Genomic DNA, 26,157 nt, shown 5'->3' with positions numbered 1-26,157 from the left:
CCCCACCCCCAGCTCCATGGTTCTAGAACGAGGCATAGAGAGATGGGGGCAGGAAGGCATCCTTGTGGTCCCTGTGTAGGAGCCTACGCAGATCACAGGCTCCATGCTCCCTCCTCTTCAGGCCCAGGGAGGTGCTCTGCGGCTTCCGTGCCTAAGGTCCCACGTGCCCAGAAGCACCACACAGCCATTTCTCTCTGGGTTCTCATCATTGTGGTGTTGGGAAGAGAGGGGCAGGTCCCCTATGACATTGACACCCCCAAACCCCTTTGTTTTCTCTTTTATTGTCTCTTTCCAGCTAAAAGAAGGATCTCTTCATTTTGGAGAAAATCTTTGTTCATGCAAGTTTTAACCAAGATATTTGGCCTTAGTCTATGAATCTTGCCCCTATTTGCTTTTTAAAAAATTTTGTTTTGTTTTTGTTTTATTTTGTTTTGGTTGTGAAGCAGGAGCCATAAAAGAAAGTGTTTGGCTGCCAATAGCCCACCACCCCCTTCAGCCCGTACACACACCGTTCTCCTCAAGTGTGAACAAAGAATTCCCACTGGGAAGGGGTAGAGGTAGAGAAGCCCAGGGGGTAGAAGGTGGAAAAAAGGTAGTAACTGGGAGAAATAGAGATTAAAATCAATATAATATTTTAGGTATCCCAAAATATCCACTCTTGGAAGTAGAAAGTGTTAGGGAGGTTCATTTTAGGGAGATTTCCAGAGTCATCTCTGTAGGGGTGTCAGAATAGAGAGACCAGGGGGCTTGACAAGGTTTGGGGAATCGGTACCTCCCTGTGCCGTTTTTCTGGCTGCTGTGCATTCTCACTGTGCTTAGCAGTGAGGCTCTGTTTTCTTGGTTTGGGAGTCAGCAAGGAAAGATCCAGCAGGAAACTGAGCTTACGTAAGATCCAGCTTTCAAGGGGTAGTAAAATATTTATTTAGCCCCTGTCTTACTCTCTAAAGGGTTTCAGGCAAGGAGATATGGTGTAGCTGAGGTCCCAGGGCTCGCACCAGACAGAAGGGGTGCTGGGGGAGGGGGGAAAGAACGGCCCGGGGAGGCCCCGTCGGGTGAACAGGAGCACAGCCTGGTCAAGAAGGTGCTCAAGTAGATGCTGGGAAAATTAAGACAAGGACTGGAGGTCCATGGGTTCTCAGACCAGAGGGGTCAGAACAGAAACCCCCAGAAGCCTTTAATGGTTCAGCCTCCTGGCTACCCGGTAAGCAGCAACCCATTCCAGGTGGCCGACTGCAAGTGTGACGGGAACAACTTTGGCCGCCACTGTGAAAGCTCCAAGAACCCCTGTGATGAGCCGTGCTTCGGGAATGTGCAGTGCTTTCCTGGGAAGGGCTGCGGGGCCTGCCCCCCAAACCTGACGGGGGATGGGCGTCACTGTGCACGTGAGCTGGGGACAAGGCCCTGACAGGAGGAGGCTCTGGGGACGGTTGATACCTGGAGGGCCTAGGGCCTGGGGCAAACCATTTCTTTCCCCTTTCCTACAAGTCTTTAGAATACTCAATACAGACGGCTATGGTGAGGGGGTCCGGACATCTGGTGAGGTGTGAGGCTGAGGAAGAGACTGTGCAGGCACGGGGGAGCGGCCAGGGCAGGGCAGACTGACGCGCTGATGGGGAAAACTCAGGGCAAAAGACTGAAGATGGCCTGGGGACAGGGGCAGACGTCCAGCAGCCGCCAGGGAGCCAGAGGCAAGCTGAGGCCCTCAGGCTCCTCATGCGTCTTCAGAGACACAAAGCTCAGAGTCTCCACATCTCAGTTGGGACATCTGGGGGGCTGCCATGGGCATCTGGTGGCAGGGGCGAGTCCTCCCTTTGAGTCCTTCTTCCACCACCTGTTCTCGACATCTGAGCAACTGGAGTCATGATGAGGGAGCTCACGGGAAGCCTTCACTAAGCCCCCTAGAGATCCTGAAGGAAATCTAGAGGCCACCGTGTCTTCTGAGCAGAGGCCAGAGCAGGTAGAACCACAGCTTTAATATGGCAGAAAAAGGGATGGAAGTGAGGAAAGCAGGCTGGCAGGCCCTGCTCCTGCCAGCTTTCTGGGTCCTTTCCTGACGTAGGGGGTCTGATAAACATGCCATTCCCTCAGCAGAAGTGGGGGCATACTGACCTGGCAGAAGAAAAAGTTTTCCCAGCAGAGAACTATCTGGAAAAGGGAGAGGATAGTTGGGGGTTCAGAGCCACTCAAAAGCAGAACGCAGACTGAGCGGGCTTTGAGGGTGAAAGAAACCAAGGCCATCCTAGGAGCTTTCTGGGGGCTGGGGCTCCCCACTGCTGCCCAGCCTGGTCTGCTGACCCCCCTTCTCCCCCTGCAGCCCTGGAGCCCTCTCTCCCCTGTCAGAACCGGTCTTGCCCTGTGAATTACTGCTACAACCAGGGCCACTGCTACATGTCCCAGGCGCTGGGCTGCCAGCTGGCCTGCACCTGCCCCCCAGCCTTCACCGACACCCGCTGCTTCGTGGCTGGGAACAACTTCACTCCAATCCTCCTTCAAGGTACCGTCAGATGCTCTCTGCCTCCGCATTGCTCTCACCCTGAGGGGAGATGAAGGACTCGGGGGAGAGGGGGCAGAGCGCAGTTCCTCAAACTCACGGAACTCCAAATCTCTGTGCTGATGGTAAGTGGTCGGCTCTGGGGGCGGGGCGGGGGGGGCAGCTGCCACAGCACGAGCCCCAGGCCTGAGCAGTCTGCTGAGGGAAGACTGAAGGGGGCCTCGTGGCCCAGAGAGACAAGGGTCAGGAAGCCTTGACCGCAGTTGAATGGGTGCTAGGGTGAGTGTCAGCAGACTCAGCCACTTCTCCTGATTTCTCTGGTGACTTTCTGTCACTGTAGAACGGGGCAGTCTCCCTGAGCTTCCCCAATGACCTTCTTGGGTAAGTCTATGAAAACTGTGAGGTGATTGTGAATCTGCTTCTCCCATTTCCAGAGCTTCCTGTAAGAAGCATCCAGCTCTGGCTCAGTGAAGAAGAAAATGCCTCCGTGACAGATGTCAATGCCTCGGTCAGTGCTGCAGGCCGCCTCTGGGTGGGGGGGGGAGGGTCTTGGCAGGGTCAGGGCAGGGTCTCAATCCTCATTTATGTGTTCTGCCTCTAGTCATCCATCTGGATTCAGTTGCCACAGGAGGCCGGAGCCTCCGGCCCCTGGTGAAGGTTGGGGGTGAGGAAGGCAGGAAACCCCAGGACAGAGATCTCCAAGGGGACTGGAATAACCAGACTAGGGTCTAGGGGGGCCAAGTCACCCCAGCCTCTCCTTCTGAGTGTCCCTAGAGACCTGCACCTGCGTATTGCATGGTAGAAACTCGAGAAGGCATTTCACCTCCAGGAAGCCTTCCCTGACTTCCCAGAGCAAACTGGCAGCTCCCTCTTCTTGGCTCCTATGCCCTTGTCCATTCCTCAACCACAGGCAAAGTCACACAGTAGTTGAATTACTGTGGTTCTAGAATCCTACATACCCGGGCTCAAATCATTGTTCTACCATTCTCTAGAGCAGGTGTAATCATTAGACAAATTATTTGACGTCTCATCTGCAAAGCAGAAATAATAATAGTACTCATGTCAGTGGGTTGTGTCAAGGTCTAAATGATAATGTATGTAAAGCCTTCACCACGGTGCCTAAAATACAAGTGTTCAAAAATTATAATAAGAAGTATTATTACTACTGGGGCGCCTGGGTGGCTCAGTCGTTAAGCGTCTGCCTTCGGCTCAGGGTGTGATCCCAGGATCCTGAGATTGAGCCCAACATTGGGCTCCTCCACTGGGAGCCTGCTTCTTCCTCTCCCACTCCCCTGCTTGTGTTCCCTCTCTCCCTGGCTGTCTCTCTCTCTGTCAAACAAATAAATAAAATCTTTAAAAAAACAAAAACAAAAACAAAGGTAGGTTTTCTGTTAAAAAAAAAAAAAGTAGTATTATTACTACTGCTACCACCAGAGCATTCCACACTCTGTAAGGTCAAGGCCGCTGACGCTTGTCTACTTCACAGACTATGGGTGTTTGAGTATGGATTGTCCTCGAGTCAGCTTGACCCACACCCCCAGCACCTGACCATCCCCGAGGTCTGGCTACACATAATCAATGTTCACTGTCCATTTGGGGAGAGAATGAGTGGGTGAACCAGGGAACAGGGGCAAAGGTAGGGGCCATTTGTCTCAGATTCTCCCCTTGTCATTGGAGGCAGGGAGGTAGGCCAAGTCCTTTACCCACCAACACACTTTTACTAAGCAGGGACCCAGGGCCGGTCACCAGGCTAGGCTGGGGTGTGGGGATGCAGAATGGGGTGAGAAGCTCTCTGCAGGTCCTGGTGCTCACGAGCAAAGAAGGAGCCAGACGGGGAGAAATAAATGCATTGAAGTGGGAGGGGTCTTCTCTTTGGACTGGACCTCACAGTCACCCCTTGTCCCCATCCTCTGCCCTAGGTGGCCTACAGACTGCAAAACCTGAACGTGCGGGCCTTTCTCCGGAACAGCCTAGTGACACAAAGGTAAGTGGGACTGTCTCCGCCCGGTCCCCAGGTCTCCCCCTCTGCTTCCACCCTTCATCCCTCACTGTAACCCTCCCACACAGTGATTCTGGGAGAACGCTGGCCTCCGGAAGTTTACTTAGGCGCTGGAAGGTCATCTCGGAGTTCCAGTACCTCCCTCGCGGTCCTGTCATCGACTTCCTGAACACCCAGCTGCTGGATGCAGTGGTGGAAGCGTTCTTACCCCAGGCCTCATGGAGGCGGTGGAACGGAATCGAGGGGCCCAGGACCAACGTGAACTTCCACTCCATCTCCAGGGAAGACGTGGCCAGTTTGTCAGCTTGTGAGTTGCTGTCCTGGGGATGGTCACAGGGATAGCTGAAGGAGGAGGCAAATGGGGAACCTATCACAGATCTTCAGCCCACACAAACCCATGGTGGGACAGTTTTCTATGGAGGGCCACAGATAAGCCAAAAGCAAGTAATTTAGGTTTTTTGTTGGTCATTTTTGAGAGAGATTGTTAAACATTTTACCCACCAGCTTTCTAGATTTGAGAGTAGAGCACAAAATACTGCTTGATGAATCCCCAGGGAGACAGCTTCACAAACATTTACTCTTAATTGCCACCTTCCTGACCATCGCTGCTGACAGTTTTCTTTCTTTCAATAAAATTATTAACGATTTTCTTAAAATACCATTGCACTTTATAAACATAAACAGGGACTTCCCTTTTGCCTTTGCCCTCCAGCTAGAGGATATTAAGTTGAAGGCTGGAGACCTGGCCGAGGGGCAGAGAGTTCCCCTCCTTGAAAGGTGTGACCTGGGCAAAAGCGATCCCCAATCCAAACCTTAACACCCCCATCTGGAAAATGAGATGGGATTTCTGAGGTCCCCTTTAGCTGTGATTGTCCCTGATTATCCTGGAAAAAGACTGAGATCAGTTGCTAAGTACTCCAGAGAAGGAAAGCAATAGAACCACCCTATTTTGGGAGTGAGGCAGAGAACAGGGCAGTGACCACGCCAAACCCAGCAGAAGCCGCTCTGTGTGACTCGAGGGTGGGACCAAGCAAGAGCTGCTTGGATCCAGGCTGTGCCTCCTCCCTTCTCGGGGCAACAGTGTGCAATCCTCCAAACTACTTTGTGTGTGTGTGGTAGGGCATTAGGGGTGGGGATAAGGGAACCACCCCAGACCTGACTATGCGTTTCGTTAAAGAAAACAAACCAAGGGGGCGCCTGGGTGCCACAACGGTTAAGCATCTGCCTTCGGCTCAGGGCGTGATCCCAGCATTATGGGATCAAGCCCCACATCAGGCTCTTCCACTATGAACCTGCTTCTTCCTCTCCCACTCCCCCTGCTTGTGTTCCCTCTCTTGCTGGCTGTCTCTATCTCTGTCGAATAAATAAATAAAATCTTTAAAAAAAAAAAAAGAAAAAGAAAACAAACCAAAAAACTCCACAATTTTTATTATACAAGTACAATATGTTTATTGTAGAAAGTTGAGGAAGCACAAATTAACAAAAAGAAGAGAAAAAAAATCACCTGTAATTCCAATCCCCAAAGACAAGTCTGTTTTGCACACATCCTTCTGAATTTTCTTCTATGCATAGGAATCTTCACACATACCAATATTTTTTATAATAAAGGGATCAAGTAGGGCAAACCTCTCAGGTCCCCTCCCTCTTCAGGAGCTTTGTATTAGCACTCAATAAACCGCTTTGCTGCCCACCAAAAAGAAGGGGGGATCAAGTAGTACCTAATGTTCGATAACCTCATTACTTAAGCAATTGTGAACATATTACCTTTTATATTGTGTATGTATTCCCATTTGCCATATTATTATACATTTTACTATAGTATACTGTATTCTTTTTAAAGATTAATTTATTTATTTTAGAGAGGGGGGAGCAACAGAGGGAGAGGGAGAGAATCTCAAGCAGGCTGTGCACTGAGCATGAGCCCGATGAGGGGCTCAGTCTCACGACTCTGAGATCATGACCTGAGCCAAAATCAAGAGTGGGACACTTAACTGACTACACCACCCAGGCGCCGGCAGTGTGCTATGTTTTAAACAGAATGTTGTACCAAGAGTGACCGTGCATTGATGCTCACTGTGTTAGGCAACGTAATGAATACTCCGTATATTTTATCTCCTTTAAAATTCGCAGCACGGTAGGTACTATGAGTATCGTTTCCTTTTAAAGATAAGGAAACTGAGGCTGAAGGAGTAAAGGAATTTCCCCCAAAGCACACGACTAGTTAGTAGCAGAGTTTGAATTTCAGCTTAGGTCTGGTTTACTTCAAAGCATTTGCTCTTCGCCAATGCATTTTCCATCCCAGGGTGCTTCCTGGTTGCACAATATTCCTTGTTTAACAAAACCCTGCCTATTAAACATTGTCGCTATTCTACACCGTGCTGCTCTGGACTTCCATGAACGTAGGCATTTGTGTGCTGTTCCAGTGATCTCTCAGGATGAATGCCTGGGAACAGGAACCTTGATGGGAAGGTGTGGATTTGGTGTTCTTGATTGCTCTCCGTGTTCATTGTGTCCTTCCTGGCAGTGAACGCGAGCGTGCTGGGGAATTACTTCAACTGCAGCAGCTACAAGGACTACCGCCTGGTCTACAGCCCCCAGAGCGGCTTCACCTGTGTGTCCCCGTGTGCCGAGGGCTACTGTCAGCACGGAGGCCGGTGCCAGCACCTGCCCCAGGGGCCCCGCTGCAGGTGAGCGGGGAGACGGCAGGGAGAGCGGAGCTGGCGCATCCAAGCTGGGCAGGGAGACTGCAAGGGGGGCCCAGAAATGCCAGCATAACTTGTGGGTCTGAAAGTTCGGATGGTTCTTTTATAACTGAGAGAACAGGGATCACGGAAAAGACATGTGAGTGCTTACTCTGTGTGGAGAAGAAAGACGCTATATTACCTCTAAAACTCAAACTCAGCTACGGGGTGGGTATCGGGACCATTTTAAAGAAGAGATAGGTAAAGAGCCCACTGCCCAAGGTAGCCAGTACCCTGTCGGGGGATGCGGGTTCCAAAGGCAAACTCTTCCACCCGATTTGGCTTCTGGGGTGAACGTTCTGCTGTCTCTTTGTGGGAAAGGCACCCACTGCCTTGTGTCTAGGCCCGGCCCTGCCCCTCCTTAAGAGTACCGGTCGGGGGAGGCCCCCTCAAACTGGCGGCTTACGACCCCTGGTTCATCAGCAGTCTGAGGGGCTCCCGTGAGGGGAGTGCGTGGAGTCTGCAGGCCTGCTAGGGAGGAGAAGGGCAGCACCTCCCCGGGGCCCTTGAGGCCCATGGGTGCCCTGTGTCTACCCTCGCGCCCCCTGCAATCCCAGATCCCCCCAGCCCCTTCCCCTCCCGGGTCCGAGGAGGGCTGGGAGGAGCCGGGGCTTCTGCCTGCACCTGCTCCCGGCCAGGTGGAGCTGAGCCCAGGTGAAGTCAGTAGCCACGCTTCAGCTCCGCCTCCTTCCCTAGAGGGGAGCCCAGACTGTCGTGGAAAACCTCCCAGGGCCTCCCCACTGTTGACCGTGTCCCCTCTCTCTGTGCGCAGCTGTGAGCCCTTCTCCATCTACGCGCCCTGGGGCGAGCGCTGTGAGCACCTGGGCATGAAGCTCGGCGCCTTCTTCGGAATCCTCTTTGGAGCCCTGGGCTTCCTCCTGCTGCTGGGGGCCGCGGGGTTCGTGGTCCTGCGCTTCTGGTGCTACTCCGGGAACCACTACTCCTACCCCCTGGACTCAGAAAGCTGAGGCCTGGCCCCGACGGGGCAGCTGTGGCCTAGGATACCTCAGGACCCACCCCAGCCTCACCCACACACCTGCCCGAGGCGCCGTTCCCTTGAGGAGACTGGGGAAAAGAAGGTGCTTGAAGGCGACTCAGGATTCTTCAAGGCAATGAATCATAATAAAATCCGTAGACACAGAGACAGACAGGAAGGGGCCATAAAGACCACCTACTTAACGGATGGATTCTCTCACAAATGTACCCACAAGAAGGACACGCACACATCAGAGTTAATAACGGGGCGATGGCTCTCAGTTAAAAACCAGTTGTATAAAAAACCAAAAAACTCCAGCTTACTTCTAATTAAAGTCTATTTAAGTAAAATCCTGACTTTTTGTGTTTCCAAAGCCGTGGATTCCACTTGTGATTTTCCTCTGGTGGCTGGAGGGCTAGGCACAGAGAGTGGAGGAGCAAAGGCGGGCGGGACCCAGTCCTGCTTCGGCCCACAGCTGCTCTCCGCGGGGAAGCTTGTTGCTCTAGACAAAGCGGGCCCTTGCTTCAGCCTCCACACATCACTGTCTTCCCCCTCCCAGGGGAAGAAACACAAGCCAAAGCCTGGCCTTCCGAGGGGGATGGTAGAGACACCCCCACATGGAGTAGCCCAGACTCACCCAGGAACCCTTGCTGCCTTGCTGGTCTCTGTCCATCAGTTCCAAGTGCCTTTACCTATCAGGTTCTTGTCCCCACTGCCTGTGTTCCCTGGAGGAGGGATTAAACCATTCCAGCTCCCTTTCCAAGACCAATTTGAGAAGCATGCCACGCACCCCCTCCTTCGACCTGGAGTAGCCAATTCCTAATATACTTTCTGTCCTTTCCTGAGCCCCACTGGAGTCTTCTGAGCCTCTCCACCCCGCAGTCCCTTGGCCCCACTCTGCCCATTCCCAGCAACTTGACAAGTTTCCACCTCATCTTCTCTCCTAGCAGGCAGAACTTCACACCTCTCTGGTGTAACGAGCCCAGTAAAAACCGGTCCACAACTCCTGGGTCTAGGATACCTCAATTCCAACTCTATGGAGAAACTGGGTAGCTGCCTCCTGGTCCTAAATCCCAAATCCCTGAAGGGAGAATCCGATTAGTCCAGCTTCTATCAATTGTTCATCACTGGTCCAGACAAGTGTAGAGTAGGAAAAGAGGTCACATGATCTGACCTGGTGCTCAGGCTCACTCTCGAAGGTGAGCAACGGTGTTGGAGGAAGTTCAGGAGAAGAAACATGATCTCTCACCCGAGCAGAGACTCCAAACTGTCTGCTTTTCATAGAGAATGACTACTCCCAGTAGGCGAAACCCTCCCATATGTGCAGTTTTGGCTTTACCCTCAACTGCCCCAAAGAGTAATCAAACCTCCATATAAACCACATTTATTCAGGGCGCCTGGCTGGCTCAGTTGTGAGAGCATGAAACTCTTGATCTTGGGGTCATGAGTTCAAGCCCCTTGCTGGGTGTGGAGTCTACTTAAAACACACACACACATTTATTTAATCCTAGTGTTCATTATTTTTAAAAGCTTTTTTAAAAAAGATTTTATTTATTTATTCATCAGAGAGAGAGAGAGAGCACAAGCGGGGGAGCGGCAGGCAGAGGGAGAAGCAGGCTCCCCACTGAGCAAGGAGCCCCATTCAGAACTTGATCCCAGAACCCTGGGACGTTTAACCAACCGAGCCACCCAGGCGTCCCTAATCCTAGCATTCATTTAACAAGAATTAAGCTCATAGCCCAGATGGATTCACTGGTAAATTCTACCAAACATTTCAGGAAGAAATTCTTCCGGTTCTCTATAATCCCTTTCAGAAGGCTGAAGCAGAGGGAATACCTCCTAACTCATTCTATGAGGCCAGCATTACCCTAATACCCAAACCAGAAACAACAACAACAACAACAACAACAACAAAACTATACAGCAAGATCGCTCAGGAACATAGATGCAAAAATCTTCAACAAAACATTAGCAAGAGAAATCTGACAATGAGTAAAAGAAATTATATGCCATGACCAAGTCACATGTATTCCAGGTATGCAAGGCTGATTCAACATGCAAAAATTAATTAATGTAATCTGTCACATCAACAGAATAAAGAAGAAAAATCATAAGATTATACCACTTGTTGCAGAAAAAACATTTGGCGAATTCAAACACCAAAATTCTTAGCAAGCTAGGAATGGAGGGGAACTTCCTCAGGTTGATTTTTTAAAAAACCTTACAGCAGGGCGCCTGGATGGCTCAGTCAGTTAAGCTTCGGACTCTTGATTTCGGCTCAGGTCATGATCTAAGGGTCATGGGGTCAAGGCCCGCACTGGGCTCCACACTGGGCATGGAGCCTGCTTGGGATTCTCTCTCCCCCTCTCCCTCTCCCTTTGCCCACCCCCTCCCTGACCTTGATTATGTGTGCACGCACACAATCGATTTCTTTCTAAAAATAAAATTAAATTAAATTTAAAAACCTATGGCTATCACATACTAGAGGAAAGGGGTGCTGAGGGGTGGGGAAAATGGGTGGAGATGAAGAGGTAGAAACTTCCAGTTATAAAATAACTCACGGGGATGTAATGTACAGCATAGAGAATATAGATAATAATATTATATTAACTTTATATGGAGACAGATGGTAACTAGACTTATGGTGATCATTTCATAATATGTAAAATGTCGAATCACTATGTTGTACACCTGAGATTAATATAATAACGTATGTCAATTATATTTCGTGTTCAAAAAAGAAGAATGAACCCTAATGTAAACTGCTGACCTTGGGTGATAATGACATGTCACTGTAGGTTCATTGATTGTAACAATGCACTCCGGTGGGGGATGTTGTTGGTGGGGAAGTTTGTGAGTGTGTGTGGGGGGGAAGGGGATATGTGGGAACCTTGTACTTTTAACTCAGTTTCGTTGTGACCATAAAAGTACTCCAAAAAATTAGATTTATTAATTTAAAAGATTGTAAACATTTAAATAAAAAGAATTAAGCACATATGTCGCTAGAGAGAGATGGAGTGGGCTGGGGGGCAGTGTCCAGCAATTAGAAAAAAGGGGCTGAAAGGGCAAGGCAAGCATGGTGGACTGGTGAGACGGCCTTTGCCAGGACCATTGTAATCACAAAACTAAGTTATGCAGCGAGGACTTTGTAACATGACTCAAGGTTTGGGAGGGGAAGGCTCGCTTTGAGCATAAGGTCCAAAAATTACATTTCATCCTCAACCCAGTGAGGACTCTTGGCAAGGGATTGACCCACGCTGTGCAAGACGTGGTTGGTATAGATACTGGGTATCCTCAAGCATGGGAAGAGGGAACCTAAAAGAAAAGCAAGATGGCAAATGGAGCAGCAAGACCGCCCAAACCCAAAGTCCTTCTTCCCCCATCCATCTTCAGACATTAAGCTTCTTCTCCTCTCAGCGGGCAATGGTGGAGGGGTGGGGGTGCGGGAGGACAGAAGAAGTATGGCAGAAAACCCTGCCAGAGGCAGCAGAGATATCTGAAGCCTAAGAGAAGCTCAGGGGCTCACTGTAGCGAAGGAAACCCCCAGATTGGGAAAAAGAGGAGTGGGGACACTGGTTGAAGAGGAGGCCTTGCAAGTAAGGCTGTCAGATTTAGCAAATAAAAATATGGGGAGCTCAGTTAAATTTGAGTTTCAGAAAAATCACAACTAATTTTTTAGTATAAGATGTCCCATGAAGTGTGTGGGATACCCACATGTTTTAAAAAATTATTCATAGTTTATCTGAAATTCTCATTTAGCTGGGTGTCCTTTATTTTAACTGGTAACCTGGTCAAAATGGCTGAAGCACTGGGCATGTAGGGAAAGGGTGTCATGAAAAAGGAGGGAGGCTGGGGCGCCTGGGTGGCTCAGCGGTCCAGCATCCTACTCTTGATTTTGGCTCCAGTCATGATCTCAGGGTCATGAGATTGAGCCCCACATCGGGGCTCTGCTTCTCTTCCTCTCCCTCTCTCTCTGCCCCTCCCCTTGCTCTCTCTCTCTCAAATAAATAAATAAATAAATAAATAAATCTTTAAAAAGAAAAAATAGGGAGGTGTCTGTGTGGCAAGGAAAGGCCACTTGGTGAGTGGTGCAGTCAGATCAAGAATGCGACTGAATTTTCATCAGCCCACCCGCTGGATCTGTGTGACTTGGATTCTGTCACTTATGCACCTGAAATAAAGAACTGATGGGCCCTTCTTCAGGGTTCCAGGCATGTGTTAGCTTGGCGGAAGGGGGGGAAGCCTCCACCCCCATTCCCAGCTGGCGGCAGGCAGCTGAGACACCCTCAGTGGGCGGGGGGCACACTTAGAGGGAGCTGCCTGGGGAAATGCTTAGCCAGAAACACAGATTCCCTTGCCCATCCTTCCCTGCCCTCTGGGCTTAAGGCAAGCAGCTTTTAAAGACCAGATGGCAAATAATAGATAACTGGTATGATGTACCAACATAAGTATTTATTGATACCAAAATATGATGCCCACTCATTGGAATTTGGGGGACACCCATGGGATCAGTTAGCATTCACTGTTTTCCACTCACCAGTGGCCAGTCCCCCTTACAGAGGTTGAAGGAAGGACTGGCTGTGGCAGGAGCTTCAGCTGAAGTCTCTTGGGAATAGGTCCACCTCACGTTGTCCTCATCACAGCCTGTGTCTTTGCCTTCTGAGTCACCGGTGACTTTAGACAGGCTATCTTGTTTGGGTCCACACCCACCTTTGTCTGCATGAAATACGTGCCATTTTCACCTCATAGACACATACCCCCTTTTTTTTTTAAAGATTTTATTTATTTATTTAACAGAGAGAGATTATTTATTTAACCACTCTATCAGGTATCCCTGATTCAAATAAATGCAAAGCAAGAAAAGAAAAGCTATTTAAGAATGGGATTTATGGGGGTGCCTGGGTGGCTCAGTAGTTAAGCATCTGCCTTCGGCTCAGGTCATGATCCCAGGGTCCTGGTATCAATCCCCACATCAGGCTCCCTGCTCAGCAGGAATGTTGCCTGCTTCTCCCTCTACCACTCCCATTGCTTGTGTTCCCTCTCTTGCTGTGTCTTTCTCTGTCAAATAAATAAAATCTTAAAAAAAAAAAAGAATAGGATTTATGTAAGAGGTATTACACACTTACACAAACTGCTCTCCGTTCATGCCTCATTATAGTGTAGCTTATTAATAATGATATCACTAGATTTGACTTCAACACTGAATACCATTTTCTCAACTTTCAGATCCCCATGCCCATATTTCCAGGCCACTTGCTCACACGGCCCCTCCTCTCCGTTGTTCGGCAGCAGTTGAGTGCCGTCCACGTGTAGGACTCCACACTAGGTTCTGTGGCTACCGCGATGAGTGCTACACAGCACTCATCCTGAAGCATATAGGACTTAACAAACTTGTAAGCAAATAAAGGGAATGTAGCATGCTAAGACTAAGAAACTAGATCCTTCTCAGGGGATTTGAGGAGAGCCACCACAAGGAGGCACTGAAGGAACTGGCCTTCTAAGCATGGAGAAAAGTTTTCCAGATGAAGATACCAGAGAGTGGGTGGACCTTCCGGGGGCAAGAATCATGATGTGCAAACTCTGGATCAAAGCAAGTGTGACTGGGAAGTAGTGAGAAGTTTCCCGTGGAAGGAACACAGGACATAGGAGAAGGGTCTATAGGACACAGAGCTGAGAAAGTTGGCCAAGACCATATCATGAAGACCCTTACATACAAAGCTAGGGGTTTTATTCCTTTGGTAGGAACAGGACTAGCTTTGATTTTGGAAAGGGAACCTCTAAAGATAGTGTAAAAAGTATTTGGGAGCAATCACACACACACACACACACACACACACACACACACACAACACTATTATTAACCAAATGACTACACTGGGATATCCCGTGTTTTGTCTTGTCTTTTTCCTTTATTGGCTATTATAAACAGTTCTGTAATAACACATTTATTATTTGCACAGATTCTTAATTGTTTCCTTAAGATAAACCCTTTGGAATGAAATTGCTCAGGTAAGAGATGCACATTTTTAAGTCTTTAGTCAAATTGTCCTCCGAAAGGCTGTACCAATTTCATTCACACCAACAGTGTTTAAGAGTGTTCTTCCCCCCATACCTTCATCATGGAAATTATAATTTTTGTAAGTCCTTACCTTTGACATGCAATTAGCAGTATCTCAGTGTATCAATTAACTTTTTTTGCTATGAAGTCTCTTTTTCATGGAAAACAGGCACTTATATTCCTGCTTCTGGACAACATTTATATTCCTACTTTCCTATGGGCATGTTTGCCTTGTTATTGCTTTGTAAGAGCTCTTTGTGTATGAAGGAGACTCTGGTTTTGCCATGTATGGTGTGAATAAGTTCTTTCAGTTTGTTTTTTCTGTTCCTGTCCACCCTCCCCTGTTAAGTTTAGCCCCTGTGGGAAAGAGACCTCTTTGAATCCCCCACGGCACACAACAATTCTTTGTTCTGTTGTAGGAACTCAGCAAACATGCTGGGAAGAATGTTTGAATTATTTTTGTCCAACCTCCTTTATAAAACCCATTCTGCCTCCCTCTGCAAGAGGAAGGGGATCAGTTGAATACACATACTCCCCTTGTTCACAGCAATATCAGAAGTTGTCTTGTGTCCTCCATTCATTTCGCAAATATTTACTGAGCACCTTTTATGTGCCAGGCATTGTGCTAGATGTCAGGGATACTGGAGTAAGCGAACTCTTACATTCTAGTTGAGGGAGACAGATAACTGGACAAATAAATAAAATAAGTATTATGTTAGGTTGTATGCAGCGTTAGGAAGAAAATCAAAGCAGAGGGGCTGGCCAGGTGGACCCCCCCCCCCAGACGGTGAAAGGGTGGAGGTGTTACCGAGTGGATACCTGCAGGAGAAACACTCTGAGGAAACCAAGCAACGTGCTCCCCCTCCTGGAGCACGCTTAGGCCCGATGGATTCCTGGAACAACAAGGTCAGCATTCCTGGAGTGCAGGGAGCAAGCTAAAGAGGCTGGGGGCGGGGCATAGGTCACACACAGCTTTGCGGGCCATTGTAGGACCTTCGCTTTCTATCTGAATGAGATGGGAGGGTTTGGAGCCAAGGAGTGGCACAGTCTGCCTTACGTTACAGAGCCTCGGCCCTGGCTGGTGTGCTGGGACTACCGTGGGGGATGGGGGGTAAAGGCAGAAACAGACAGACCTGTTAGGAGGGTATGAGTAATGCTGGTGGGAGACCATGGCAGCTTGCGCCAGGTGAGAGCAGTGGAGCCGGTGAGGAGGGGTCAGATTCCGGGCGTGTTTTGACAACAGTAGAGGCAACAGCATTCTCAGACGAGTTGGACGAGTTGGATGTAAAGTGAGTGTGAAGGAAATAGGGGACTAAAGACTGGTTTTGAGAATTTGGCTCGAGCAGCAGGAGGATGCAACGGACATGATGGAGAAGATGCAGGCAGAGCGGGTTTGGGGGAGATTAAGACCCTGACTTTGGAAATATTGAATGTAAGGTGTCTCAGACCAAGCAGAGAGGTTGCATAGCTGTATATAAGAAGTGGGATTTTAGAAATGTTTTTCTTTCTCTTCCCTTCCTCTTTCCATTTGTCTTTTTCTCTTGGTCCTTTTGAATTTCTCAAAATTGCAAAATCATAAGAAGTTTTTTTTTACAAAAGGAAAAAAGATTAGCTACATTTATTTTTTTTTAGGGGCAGGGTAGGGGCAGAGAGAGAGAATCTTAAGCAGGCTCCCCACCCAGCACTGAGCCTGAAGCGGGGCTCGATCTCACAGCCCTGAGATCATGACGTGAGCTGAAATCAAGAGTCGGACCCTTAATCGACTAAGCCACCCAGGTGCCCCATAACCACATTTAATTTTTAAAAAATGATAATAACAACTTGACTTATGAGCTAGAGGGGAGGAATAATTGAGTACTGCAGAACTTCTTGTGATCTGCTGTGTCCAGAACTTGAAATTCAAGTCGATCCAACAAACATTCATTGATTCTACTACAGGCCAGGCACTCGCTAGGTGCAGGGGATGCTGAGAGAAAGATGGGCCCTGCTCTGAAGGAGCTCAAGTTCAAAAGTCTCCAGGGCCAGCCTCAGTAAGCGCCGTAATCATAAACCAAGAACCAGGGGAGAATGAAGAAGGGAGGGAGTAGGGAGCTTGCACAAAATCCCTGTATCATAAAAATGTCAAAAAACCCCGCCCCATATGAATCAAATAGCCTCTGGGTCACACTGTGTGTAATTTTAATGTCTGATGGAAGCACAAAGAAGCTGGACAGATAGGTGATCAGATCACTCTTTACTGAAACATAACACATGTGGCAAAGGAAGTCCAAGGACATCTTTGAACAAGGGAAGCCCCCCCCAACCATCACACACACACACACACACACACACACACACACACACACACACACAGAGGCACATGTGAGTCAGGGTCCCGCTGCCATGTCTGGGGTAAGGGCTTAGGCCAGCTGACCTCCTGGAAGCTTCCGGGTGTATCTCAGCGCAGTAACGCAGCTCCAGTCTGTGCGTGTGGACAGTGTCCCAGGCCGCAGGCAGCACTGCCCCCTCTGGCACACAGCCAAGCCTGGCTGCTGCGAATGTTCCTTAGCCCCTCCTGATGCGCAGCAGAGAGACGTGGATGGGAAGCACGTGGGTATGCAGTTCATGGCAGAGCTGGACGGCAAAAGGAGCGGGAGGTACTTCCAGCCCAAATCTGGCCCCTGAACTCACCACAGGCCAAGGACAGGAAGGGACAGTGGGAGAGAACAGACAAGGAGGCCAGCAACACTTCCCCCGAGCACCTGCCCCACCCCCCAGGCTGGGCATGGGCTAGAGGCTTCATGCACATTATGTCATTTAACCTCACAATAACCTTATAAAGTAGGTAGTAGTAATCTCATTTTATAAGGGAGGAAAATAATATGGAATCATTTACCCAAGGTCACCGAGTTAGGAAGTGGAACTTACCCCAGATCTATATGGCTCCAAAGTTTGCTGTTTGAGCCCTGAACTCTGTGTCTGTGTCCCGCTCCCAAAAAGAGCTCATACCCGACGCCTGCATCGTCTGCTTGCTGCCCCCCAGCTCCTGACCTGCTCCTTTCCCCCTGGCCTTTTTCTGACCAGGGAAATAGTTTCCAGTTTGAGGGCTCAGATCTGGCACCATTCTGGCTTCCCTCTTTTTTTTTTTTTTTTTTAAGATTTATTTATTTTAGAGAGAGAAAAAGAGAGAGGGAGGAGCAGAGGGAGAAGGGAGAGAGAGAATCTCAAGCAGACTCTGCACTGAGCACAGACCTCAATGGGCAGCTCAATCTCACAACCCTGAGATCGTGACCTGAGCTGAAACCAAGAGTCAGACACTTAACCGACTGAGCCACGCAGCTGCCCCTCTGGTTTCCCTCTTTGAGCAGGACTCACACTTGCTACTTTGATTATCATGTGCAGCAAGCATTTGTCATTTCTTTGGCTGTCCTGTTTCAACACCCCCCCCCACAGGGAACTCCTTATTATGGGAGTCCTGATGGGCCCCTTTCCACTAAGAGAACTCCAAGGGCCCAGATATTCCCTCTTCTCATCCCCTGGCAGCAAGATGTGGGCACAAGAGCTAGGCTGAGCTGACCTAGTCTAACCTTCCAATGATTCACACCATCCCCAAAAGATCCGACCCCAGAATTCCACCACTGGGAAGCTTTGTCCAATGTTCTGGGTCTTAGGGGAATTTTCCCAACTTATACAAATATATCCCAGTCTTGGTCCCCATCTAGAACATACATCTATGGAGTGTTTTCTGCCTAGCATTCCTAGTTCATTTGGGGCCTGTCCTTCTCATTCCATGTGGTTCAGTTTGAGATGTTGGCCCTTAAGATCAGTCTTTCCTTAGTAGAATATGCAGATCTTGGGAGAGGGAAGTGCCTGTGACTCTGGGACTGTCACAGTCACCTTTCCTAACATATGGAGGAGATTCTGAAGAACGAAGAGCTAAGAGAAGCAGAGAAAAAAAAATCGTGATGATCATGTCTAAGCTGCTGGATCCAGCCATAACTGAAGCTGGAACAGTCACTTCTAGATTTCTCAGCCAATACCTTGCTTTTCCTGTGTAAGTGACAATGAGTTGGGTTTCTGCTGCTTGTAACCCGAAGTCCTGCCTATCTGCCCATTAATATCATTGACCTTCTTCCAAGGGCTGGAAGGCCTGACCTTCCTAAGTCCTGAGGAAATGGGGGGTGAGGGAAAGAATTTTTTTACATAGCACAAAAGGGGAATTCCCACCTCAGGAAAAACAGGCAGAAGCCAAGCCAAGCAGATTAGATTTAGTCCCTAAAATTCTCCTCTAATTTCCTGGCCCAGAAGGTGCCCACTCACCTGCTGCATCAGCCTCTCTGCCACTCTGGGGTCAGTGAGGTCTTCTGGGGAGGCCACCCTCAGCCGCAGGAGGAGAAAGCCTCCATCCCCACCTGCAAGTTTAGAAAAGCAGGAGATGAACGTATGGGTAAGTCAGTTCAGGAATCGTGACGTGACCTGTGCTACCAGCCTCTGTCCCCACCTCTGCACCTCTGTGCCCACTCTCATGTGTAAATGTGTCCGCGCTCACATGGAATCTTACATTTATTCACTGCAAAGAGAAAGAGGATTCCCTCTTTCCATTAACTGGGCGCCTTGTAGTGTCTTCTCAACAAGAGTGAAGGAAAGGATGGCTCAAGGCCCTGTGCACATTCAGAGAAGTTGAAAGAGCAGTGTGAGGAAGGAGAAATGAAAGTGAATCTAGAATGTTCTCGAGGCCTGGAGGTCCCGGATAGGCTGTTGGGAAAGGGTCCAGACAGGGAGAGTGCCAGAGAGAGGCCAGCTCTCGGAGGGGATGCCTCAGCCGAATCCAGCTCTAAGTTGCCGGAGGTTTCAATCCAGCCTTCCCGATCTAGCCTCTCTGGAGGCAGTTCTGCCTTCCGTGCAGCCCTGGCCTCCTTGCCTTCACCGCCACCTTCCAGTCATTTCTTCCTGGCAGAACACTGTTAGAATTGATCTAGAGATTGCACCTCTATATTCATAGAGATAGATATCAATATTGACACTGTATCGATATCAATGTGTATCTTTTTCACCCTCCCTGTTTTTGCTGCCGTATACGTATTTCACGGCCGGAATATTCACAAGGAAGTGACTCTGCCAGTTATGTGTAGGAAGATAGCTGCATTGGGGAACAGCAGTGAGAGAAAGACGTTTTATGCTGATCCCTTTTGTACCTATTGAATTTTAAATCATGTCAATGTATCATCTAATCAACAAATAATAAAGAAAAGCATGTTAAGATAAAAATATATTAATAAATCGAGCTTTAAAAATAAAAGCACGAGAGGAGATGATGAGATGGACTCAAACAGCCTTCCTTTGGAGTCCCACTGCTATCTTTCCACCGTCTTTAAAGCTCTTTTCTCACTTGTCAGGACGGGTAAAAATAGCCACCCCATAAGGTCGTTTTGAAGGTTTAATTAGAAGAGATAAGACATGCAAAGCTCGTAGTTCACTGCCTGACGTCAGGGAGAACATTCAGCCTGTTCCAGTGCTGACCGGTTGTGAAATATTTTTATATCCCCTCTGCTGGGATACAAATGATGTTCGGTAAGGTGGGTTGTGATTAACATTTTTATTTCGCCTCCCCATGAGGCAGGGCCAGCTGAGGCTACCACAGGGATGAGGCACGAGGCCAGTGTCGGGAAGTGGAGGTGAAGGCTCCAGGCTGAGCAGGAGCGGGGCTGACCCTGCAGCCTCTCACAAGCGGCTTCTTCCCTGTGAGAACTGTTGTCTCAGACATGTAGCTTTAAACCCCCAACCCGTCACCCAATTTGTTTGTTGGTTTGTTTCAAATCACTATGGCTCCAAGCCAAGCAAACACATCCAGTAAGCCCCACTTTCATGGGGTCCCAGCTGCTCAGAGGGCAGCAGCTTGGGCCAGATATTCATATGGTACCCCCTGTGTGGCTCTAGCTATCCCAGAAGCTTCTAGAGTATGAGGACGGTGGCTTTTGAATAAAATTTGGGGCCCTACCAGGCACATAGTAGTTACTCAACTGTTAATGTCATGGAAGGGCAGAGCTGGAAAGGACCTCGTTGTTCATCCATCACGACCCCCTCCGGTTACTGGTGGGGAAACTGAGGCCAGGGAGCAGAGAGGGAAAGGACCTGTCCTAGGTCACTAAGTTGTTAAGGGCAAAACCAGGATCTCAAACCCTTTCTCCAGACTATTAGCCCCACGGTTTTTCCATACACCACCCTAACTCTGCTTTGTTTCTGACTTTGGTAAGAATCACTAGAAGATCATGAGGAGGTGACATCAGAGACTGGGCTCAGAATAGGCCCCAGATCCTTCCTTGCCCCCTACCCCTGAAGCACGTAGACATCCTGGCAACTCCAAACGCCACATCCCCCAGATCACAGCTGTGGGAGCCACTTACCTGCAGTAGCTTCTGTGGTCCACCTTGGCTGAGCAGTGGTGAGCAGAGCTGTTGGGGCCTTCCCTCCAGTCTTGCTGGCTAAGGCTGTGGTCTTGACTAAGGTGATGTTTGCCTCTCGGCTGCTGTTGGCCATAGTCAGATGGACAGAAGGAAAAGGGTTCCTGCTGATGGGCACAGGCCCATTGGTTGTGCTATCTGTGATAGAAGGCTGTGAGGAGTTGGAGTTCTTGCTAGTGGCTACGTGGGTATGGCTGTAAGCCGTAGCTGAGGGCCCAACAGGGGAAGCCACTTTACCCACCGCTGACCCAGTCCCTGTGGAGATTGTAACCACTCCAGAGACCTCAGTATGGCTCGTTGTCTCAACAGAGAGGACTGAAGTTTCTTCTAAGGGGCTGGTGCTGACGGTCACCAAAGTGCTGGGGGTCATGGGCTCGGCTGTTGTGAGTTCTCCTTCTGTGGTGCTATTAGCAGTTAGTGAGATCTCAACTGTGGTGTCAGGTGTGGCTGGTTCTGGGACACTGGCTGCTGACGAGGTCTCTGCAGATGTCATGGTCTTGGTGAGGTGCGATTCTGCTTTGGTGGAATCAGGCAAAGTTGACATCTCCGGGGGAGACAAGGCCTTTCCTCCTGTGGGGTCGAGATCTATGTCCGAGGTCCCAAGGGTGGTGGCAGTGGTTATTATTTCTATAATGCTGCAATTGGTAAACTCAGTGTCAGTGATGTTGTAGGCAAGCAAGTCTTTAGTCGAAGTGGCCTTGTCAGGTGCCAGGGACGGGGAGGTGGTGATGGCCAGAACTGAGCTGTCCGAGAAGGCGCTGCTGTCCAAGGCCGGGCCTGTGGCTTCTGCAGAGGTGTGAGCCAATGTCAAGACGTCAGTTGTGATCCTCTTTTCCTCTTCTGAGCTGTCATCAGTGCAAAGGGTGTCAAAGACAGATTCCACAAGATCCCTGCCTGTAACAGTCTCAACTGTGGCCATTCCAGTTCCCATGGGGCTGCCACTGGTGGCTGATGCCTCCATAGAAGTGGTGATCACAACCATGAACTTGGACAGTGTCCTTTTAGTGAAGGCCCTGGTCTCTGTTGCAGGAAAAGTGGTCTTGGTTTCCCTGGTCTCTGCTTCTGAAATGGTGCTGGCCAGGATTAAGTTCCTATCAAAGGTCTGGGTGTTCAGGGTTTGAGTTTCCAAAGGGATGCGGCTTGGCACAGAGGTCTCAACAAGGTCGGTGGTCTGGAAGGCTCCCTCTGAATTTATCCTGACCCCCGGAGTCATGGCAGGCTCTTCTCTGTGGTTTGTTGTCACCAAAGGACCTGGCCTGCTGGTGCTGGGGCCTGTGTTGAGTAAGACCAACTCTGTAAGCCATGGGTCCCAGTGGACTAACTTCACACAAGCTCTTGTGTTTATGCCCTGGGTTCCCTGGGAGGTGGGTGGGGAGAGGAAGTTGCTTTTATGCCATTTTTCATCTAGACATTCAAGGAAGAAGGAGGTGGTATCATCAGGAAGACCAGTCCATGGAGCTGGGATCACCTGACTAATGTCCTCTGATGACCCAGTGGAGGCAAGCAAGCCTCAGAATCTAGTTGATTATTGGTCTGAAGCCATCAGAGGGAATGCATGGGGCCAGGATCCAGCTTCAAGGAGGAGCAAAGAAGGCAGAAGTCCAAGTGAGCCAAGAAATACAGAGCAGGGACCACAACTCTCAGAACTTTCTGAAAGAACCTTTGTGACTTTCCCATTGATATGTTTCTCATCCAGCAGATGTTTCCCCATGGAAGTAAAAACCCTTCAAACCCAGGAAACATCTGTGGTTTTGTGTTTAGAGGCAGCTGGGAGGACTGGGGGAGAGGAACCTCCAGAGACAGAGCAGGTGATGGCAGCTGCAAAAGGGAAGGAGCAGGCAAAGTCCTTGGGAAAGGGGCAAGCTTCCCATCCCTGCTCATCGGACATGGCAGGGATGGGGCCCCAGAACTGCAGAAACGATGCACCAGCCATATTCCACAGGTAACAGTGAGCCAAGGGGGCAAACTTCACTCTTACAGAGACGCTACTAGCGTTTCTGCACAGGGCAGAGCATCTCTGCCCACTCGACAGACACTCGGAGGCTGTATGAGCGGGGGCTGGGTGGCGTCATTGCTTGGGGAGGCCCCAGCAGGATCTTCTCATGGGCGGACAAGCATGCCTCTCCCATCTACGGAGGGGGAAGGGCTCTCTCTGTAAGTGGGCCAAGGACTCTTTTGGGAGGTTTCCAGATTTAGCAAATGAAAATACAGGATGACCAGTTAAATTCTAATTTGAATTTCAGATAAACAGGGAATAATTTTAATGACAAATTATGTTTTTAGTATGTGTACTTCTCATGTAATATTTGAGACATACTTACAGAAAAAGCTTTGTTACTTGAAATTCAAATGTAAGTGGATGCCCTGTGTTTTATCCAGTAACCCTCCTCTTAGAAGGAAAAGAATCAAAATATAAACCCCCTTTTTCGGGGTTCTGATGATTTGAGATGGTCTTTAATAGGTCTACTGGCCCAAAAGTCCCCAAGGACCCCATGGAAGTACAGGCCCATTTGGTCACCTCTACCCTGGCTATCAGGATGGGGCCCCAGGTCCTCAGTTTGTCCTCTTATGTCTCTCCCTGAACGATAATAGAGCACTGGGCCAGGAGGCAAAAGACGGCTCCAGCCCTAGGCCTGTTGCCGACTAGCTCTGGAGTCCAGGGATTGACTGGTTCAAATCCTGACTCTGCCTCCTAGCAGCCAGTCACCAGACCTCTCTGAGCCTCCCTTGTGAACGAGGGTTACCATACCTGCCTTGCTGTGGTGCTGAGGACCAGAGGAGAAGGGGGATGAGAAAGTCTTACATTCCAAAGCCTGCAGGTGGTCACTAGGTATCCCCCCCAGCCTCGTCCTCTCCAAGAGGCACTTGAGAGCACACAACCTTCTTTAATGGGGTGAGAATGTCAGGCTGTCCCCACATGCAGATCAGGCGAGTCACGGTATCGACTCTCATTAGTTGTTCACAAATCATGTTTTATGGGAATATACTTTCTTCTCCACACTTCAAAGCCCACGGTATTTCTCTGAGCTTCCTCAGTCCCCACACGGTGGAATCAAAGTCTTTCTGCATCAACCCACACAGCCTGAAGCCCAAACTGGTGCTCTTGGAGCCTGACCACCGACCTCCCCCGAAGTACTGGCTTCCTATTCCAGGAGCCCCCTGATATCACCCCGCTGTGAAACCCTCCTTGTGCTTCCCAACCCATAGCCTCTTCACACCCCCCTGGGACTCTCACACCTCCCACCCAAGTCTCCTACCCACCAGCGGTCTTCTCAAACCCAGCAAAGCCTACCTGGCCCCGTACAGTGCTAGAATGTTGCCGTGCTCCTGGTCCATTCCTCAGATCAAACAGGCAGAGAGGAAGGTGTGTGTTCTTTGGACCCTGAGTTTGAGTCCCTGCTCTGTGCTTACCAGCCGTGTGACCCTGGCCAAGTCTCCTGGCTCTAAGCCTGCATGTTCTCATCTGTAAAATGGAGCTATGGGTACCTATTTCATAGGGTTGTGAAGATTAGATTAAACTAAACGTAAAAGTGCAGCACAAGCCTGGCAGATCACGAACGTGTACAGGAGACAACGGGCCTAGAGGCTGGGCGCATGCAGAATAAAATCCCGGCTTTGCAGATGATTTGTTGAATCCTGGTGAGCCTCAGTCCCATCTCCTCTGGGGGCAGGGCTGGGTAGGAATAAGACTCCTGTCTCTCTCATGGGGTTATCGTGAGGACTAAAAAGACAGAGCGCGGGGGTGTATGGGACATCTCTGTACCTTCCTCTCAATTTTGCCATGAAACTAAAATTGCTCTACAAATAATCTTTTTTAAAAAAGATAATGCAGGATGTTGATAGAAGGGGAGACTATGTCAGGGGGTGGGGGTACAGAGGTCATATAGGAATCTGTACTTTCTGCTCAGTTTTGCTGTGAGCCCAAATCTGCTCTACAATAAAAGTTTATTAAAAAAAAAAAAAGACAAGGCATGTGGCAAGCTTAGCAGGTTCCTATTACACGTCTACGTTAGTACTCTTCTTTCATAAAAGCCCTGCCTCCCTCAGAACTCACCCTCCCCAAGCAGTCTGTGGCAGTCAGACTTTTCACACACACAAACAGTTTCTTAAAGGAAATCTGGGCTAAGACAGAAACTGGGAGGAGTTAGAACCTTGTCAAGCTACTTTCTTTGGCTTTAGTCCGATTTCTCCCCATCGGGTACCCCCCTGGCCCCTTCCACGCCTCCACCTCACTTAGCCCCCCTCCCCAACTCCCACGCAGAAAGACAAACCCACCGTCACCACACCAGGATGTCACTCATTCTCTGGTGCACAGCTGACAGACTTCCATTTGCATGCTGTTTATCAACAAAAGAAACACTTCGGATGTAGCTTTATGGTTAATTCTAATTAACCCAAGAGGGCTGCAGGTACAGAAACTCACCCCCAGGGCTCTGTCAGGAGAGAAGCCCACAGCTCCTTACCTGCAGAGCTCCCAGCCTCCCAGCAGAAGAAAAGGGGCAGAGCCAAGCCCCAGAGAAAGCCCATCCTCGGGGGAGCTCCGGCCACCATCGCCCAGCACGTCTGCCCACCGCCTCGCACTGCCACCTTTTCCTGCTTCCTCAATCCAGGGACGAGGGGCGGGCTACCTGCCTTGGTGTGACTGGGTAGTTTCCAGAATGCAGCCAGGTAATCACAAACGCACCAGCTAAGAGCTGGCAGCGCGCATGTCAAGGGCTGTCAGCAAGCTAACCCTTCTGCCCACCCCCTGACCCAGTGACCTCTCCTGTCTGGAGGTTCGGAGGAGTTTGAGTGTAAGATAGGGAATCATTTCCACAGTGATATCCACCCCCTCAGTCCTGCAGCCAGGGAGGCCATGGAAGATGGTGTTTCACATTTCCCCCCTTTCTACAACCCTTCTCCCTCCCCCCACCCCTGTGCATGGGACTTAGGCTTTTAGTTCAGTAGACCTGGGTTTCATTTCTAATCGTAGCCTTTATTAGTTCTGTAATCTAGGGCAAATTAAAGAACCTTTCTGAAGCTCAACTTCCTGATCTGTAAAATGGGCATCATCCTTACTTTGCTGGGCTGTTTGGTGAGGATTACGCAGGGTAAAGCTCTTACATAGTGCCTACTACATACTTGTTGCTCATGGAATACGTATACAGCTGAGGTGCTCAATAAATGAGAGCCCTCGGGTCGTGATCTCCAGGTTATGAGATGGAGCCCATGTCAGGCTCAGTGCTCAGCGCAGAGTCTGCTCAGGACTGGCTCTCCTTCAGCCCCTCCCCTCCAAAATAAATAAATAAAATCTTAAAATAAATAAATAGATGAGAGCCCTGACATCTACCCCGATCCTCAAGCAACAGAGAGAAGGGACAGCCCCCCAAGTTCTGCAGGAGAGAGGATGGAGCAGGACTCTGACCTCTGACGTCTTTCCAATGAGTCCTGTGATTCTGCGACCCTGTCAGAG

General features: G+C 49.5%; 2 protein-coding genes across 3 annotated transcripts in view; one reads left to right on the top strand and one right to left on the bottom strand.

Annotated features, from left to right (window-relative positions):
- Positions 1 to 8,450, top strand: part of MUC4 (mucin 4, cell surface associated) — a 25,276-nt gene extending 16,826 nt beyond the window's left edge. Inside the window, exons 19-25 of the mRNA XM_019796956.2 lie at positions 1,223 to 1,382; positions 2,315 to 2,494; positions 2,926 to 2,999; positions 4,411 to 4,475; positions 4,559 to 4,797; positions 7,015 to 7,177; positions 8,004 to 8,450. Of these exons, the coding sequence (XP_019652515.2) occupies positions 1,223 to 1,382; positions 2,315 to 2,494; positions 2,926 to 2,999; positions 4,411 to 4,475; positions 4,559 to 4,797; positions 7,015 to 7,177; positions 8,004 to 8,199 (1,077 nt within the window). The 3' untranslated portion in view covers positions 8,200 to 8,450. The remainder of the gene's footprint in view (positions 1 to 1,222; positions 1,383 to 2,314; positions 2,495 to 2,925; positions 3,000 to 4,410; positions 4,476 to 4,558; positions 4,798 to 7,014; positions 7,178 to 8,003) is intronic.
- An 8,057-nt stretch (positions 8,451 to 16,507) lies between these two features.
- MUC20 (mucin 20, cell surface associated) lies at positions 16,508 to 25,293 on the bottom strand. Of its 2 annotated transcripts, none has more exons than XM_034665828.1 (4): positions 25,169 to 25,293; positions 20,649 to 21,977; positions 18,565 to 18,656; positions 16,508 to 16,819 (listed from the first exon to the last, which is right to left on the bottom strand). In XM_034665828.1, exons 1-4 carry the CDS (start codon positions 25,254 to 25,256, stop codon positions 16,703 to 16,705), a joined length of 1,626 nt encoding a protein of 541 aa, XP_034521719.1. In that variant the 5' UTR covers positions 25,257 to 25,293; the 3' UTR covers positions 16,508 to 16,702. The 2 variants fall into 2 exon arrangements, with proteins under 2 accessions (XP_034521719.1, XP_019652516.2); XM_019796957.2 differs by having other exon boundaries at positions 16,687 to 16,878.
- Between the last annotated feature and the right edge of the window lie 864 nt (positions 25,294 to 26,157).

Source organism: Ailuropoda melanoleuca, chromosome 1 (genome assembly GCF_002007445.2).
Source record: "Ailuropoda melanoleuca isolate Jingjing chromosome 1, ASM200744v2, whole genome shotgun sequence".
NCBI lineage: Eukaryota > Metazoa > Chordata > Mammalia > Carnivora > Ursidae > Ailuropoda > Ailuropoda melanoleuca.
This window is presented reverse-complemented; position numbering and strand designations above follow the sequence as displayed.

What these genes read in the sequence shown, in the direction of transcription:
- MUC20 (XM_034665828.1), bottom strand. Translation starts at nt 25,256, where the DNA reads ATGGTGGCCGGAGCTCCCCCGAGGATGGGCTTTCTCTGGGGCTTGGCT. An exon ending in GGAGGCTGGGAGCTCTGCAG is followed by an intron (nt 21,978 to 25,168) that starts GTAAGGAGCTGT and finishes TACTCAACACAG; the next exon opens with GCCCCAGCACCAGCAGGCCA. An exon ending in CAGAGAGGCTGATGCAGCAG is followed by an intron (nt 16,820 to 18,564) that starts GTGAGTGGGCAC and finishes GCTGCGCATCAG; the next exon opens with GAGGGGCTAAGGAACATTCG.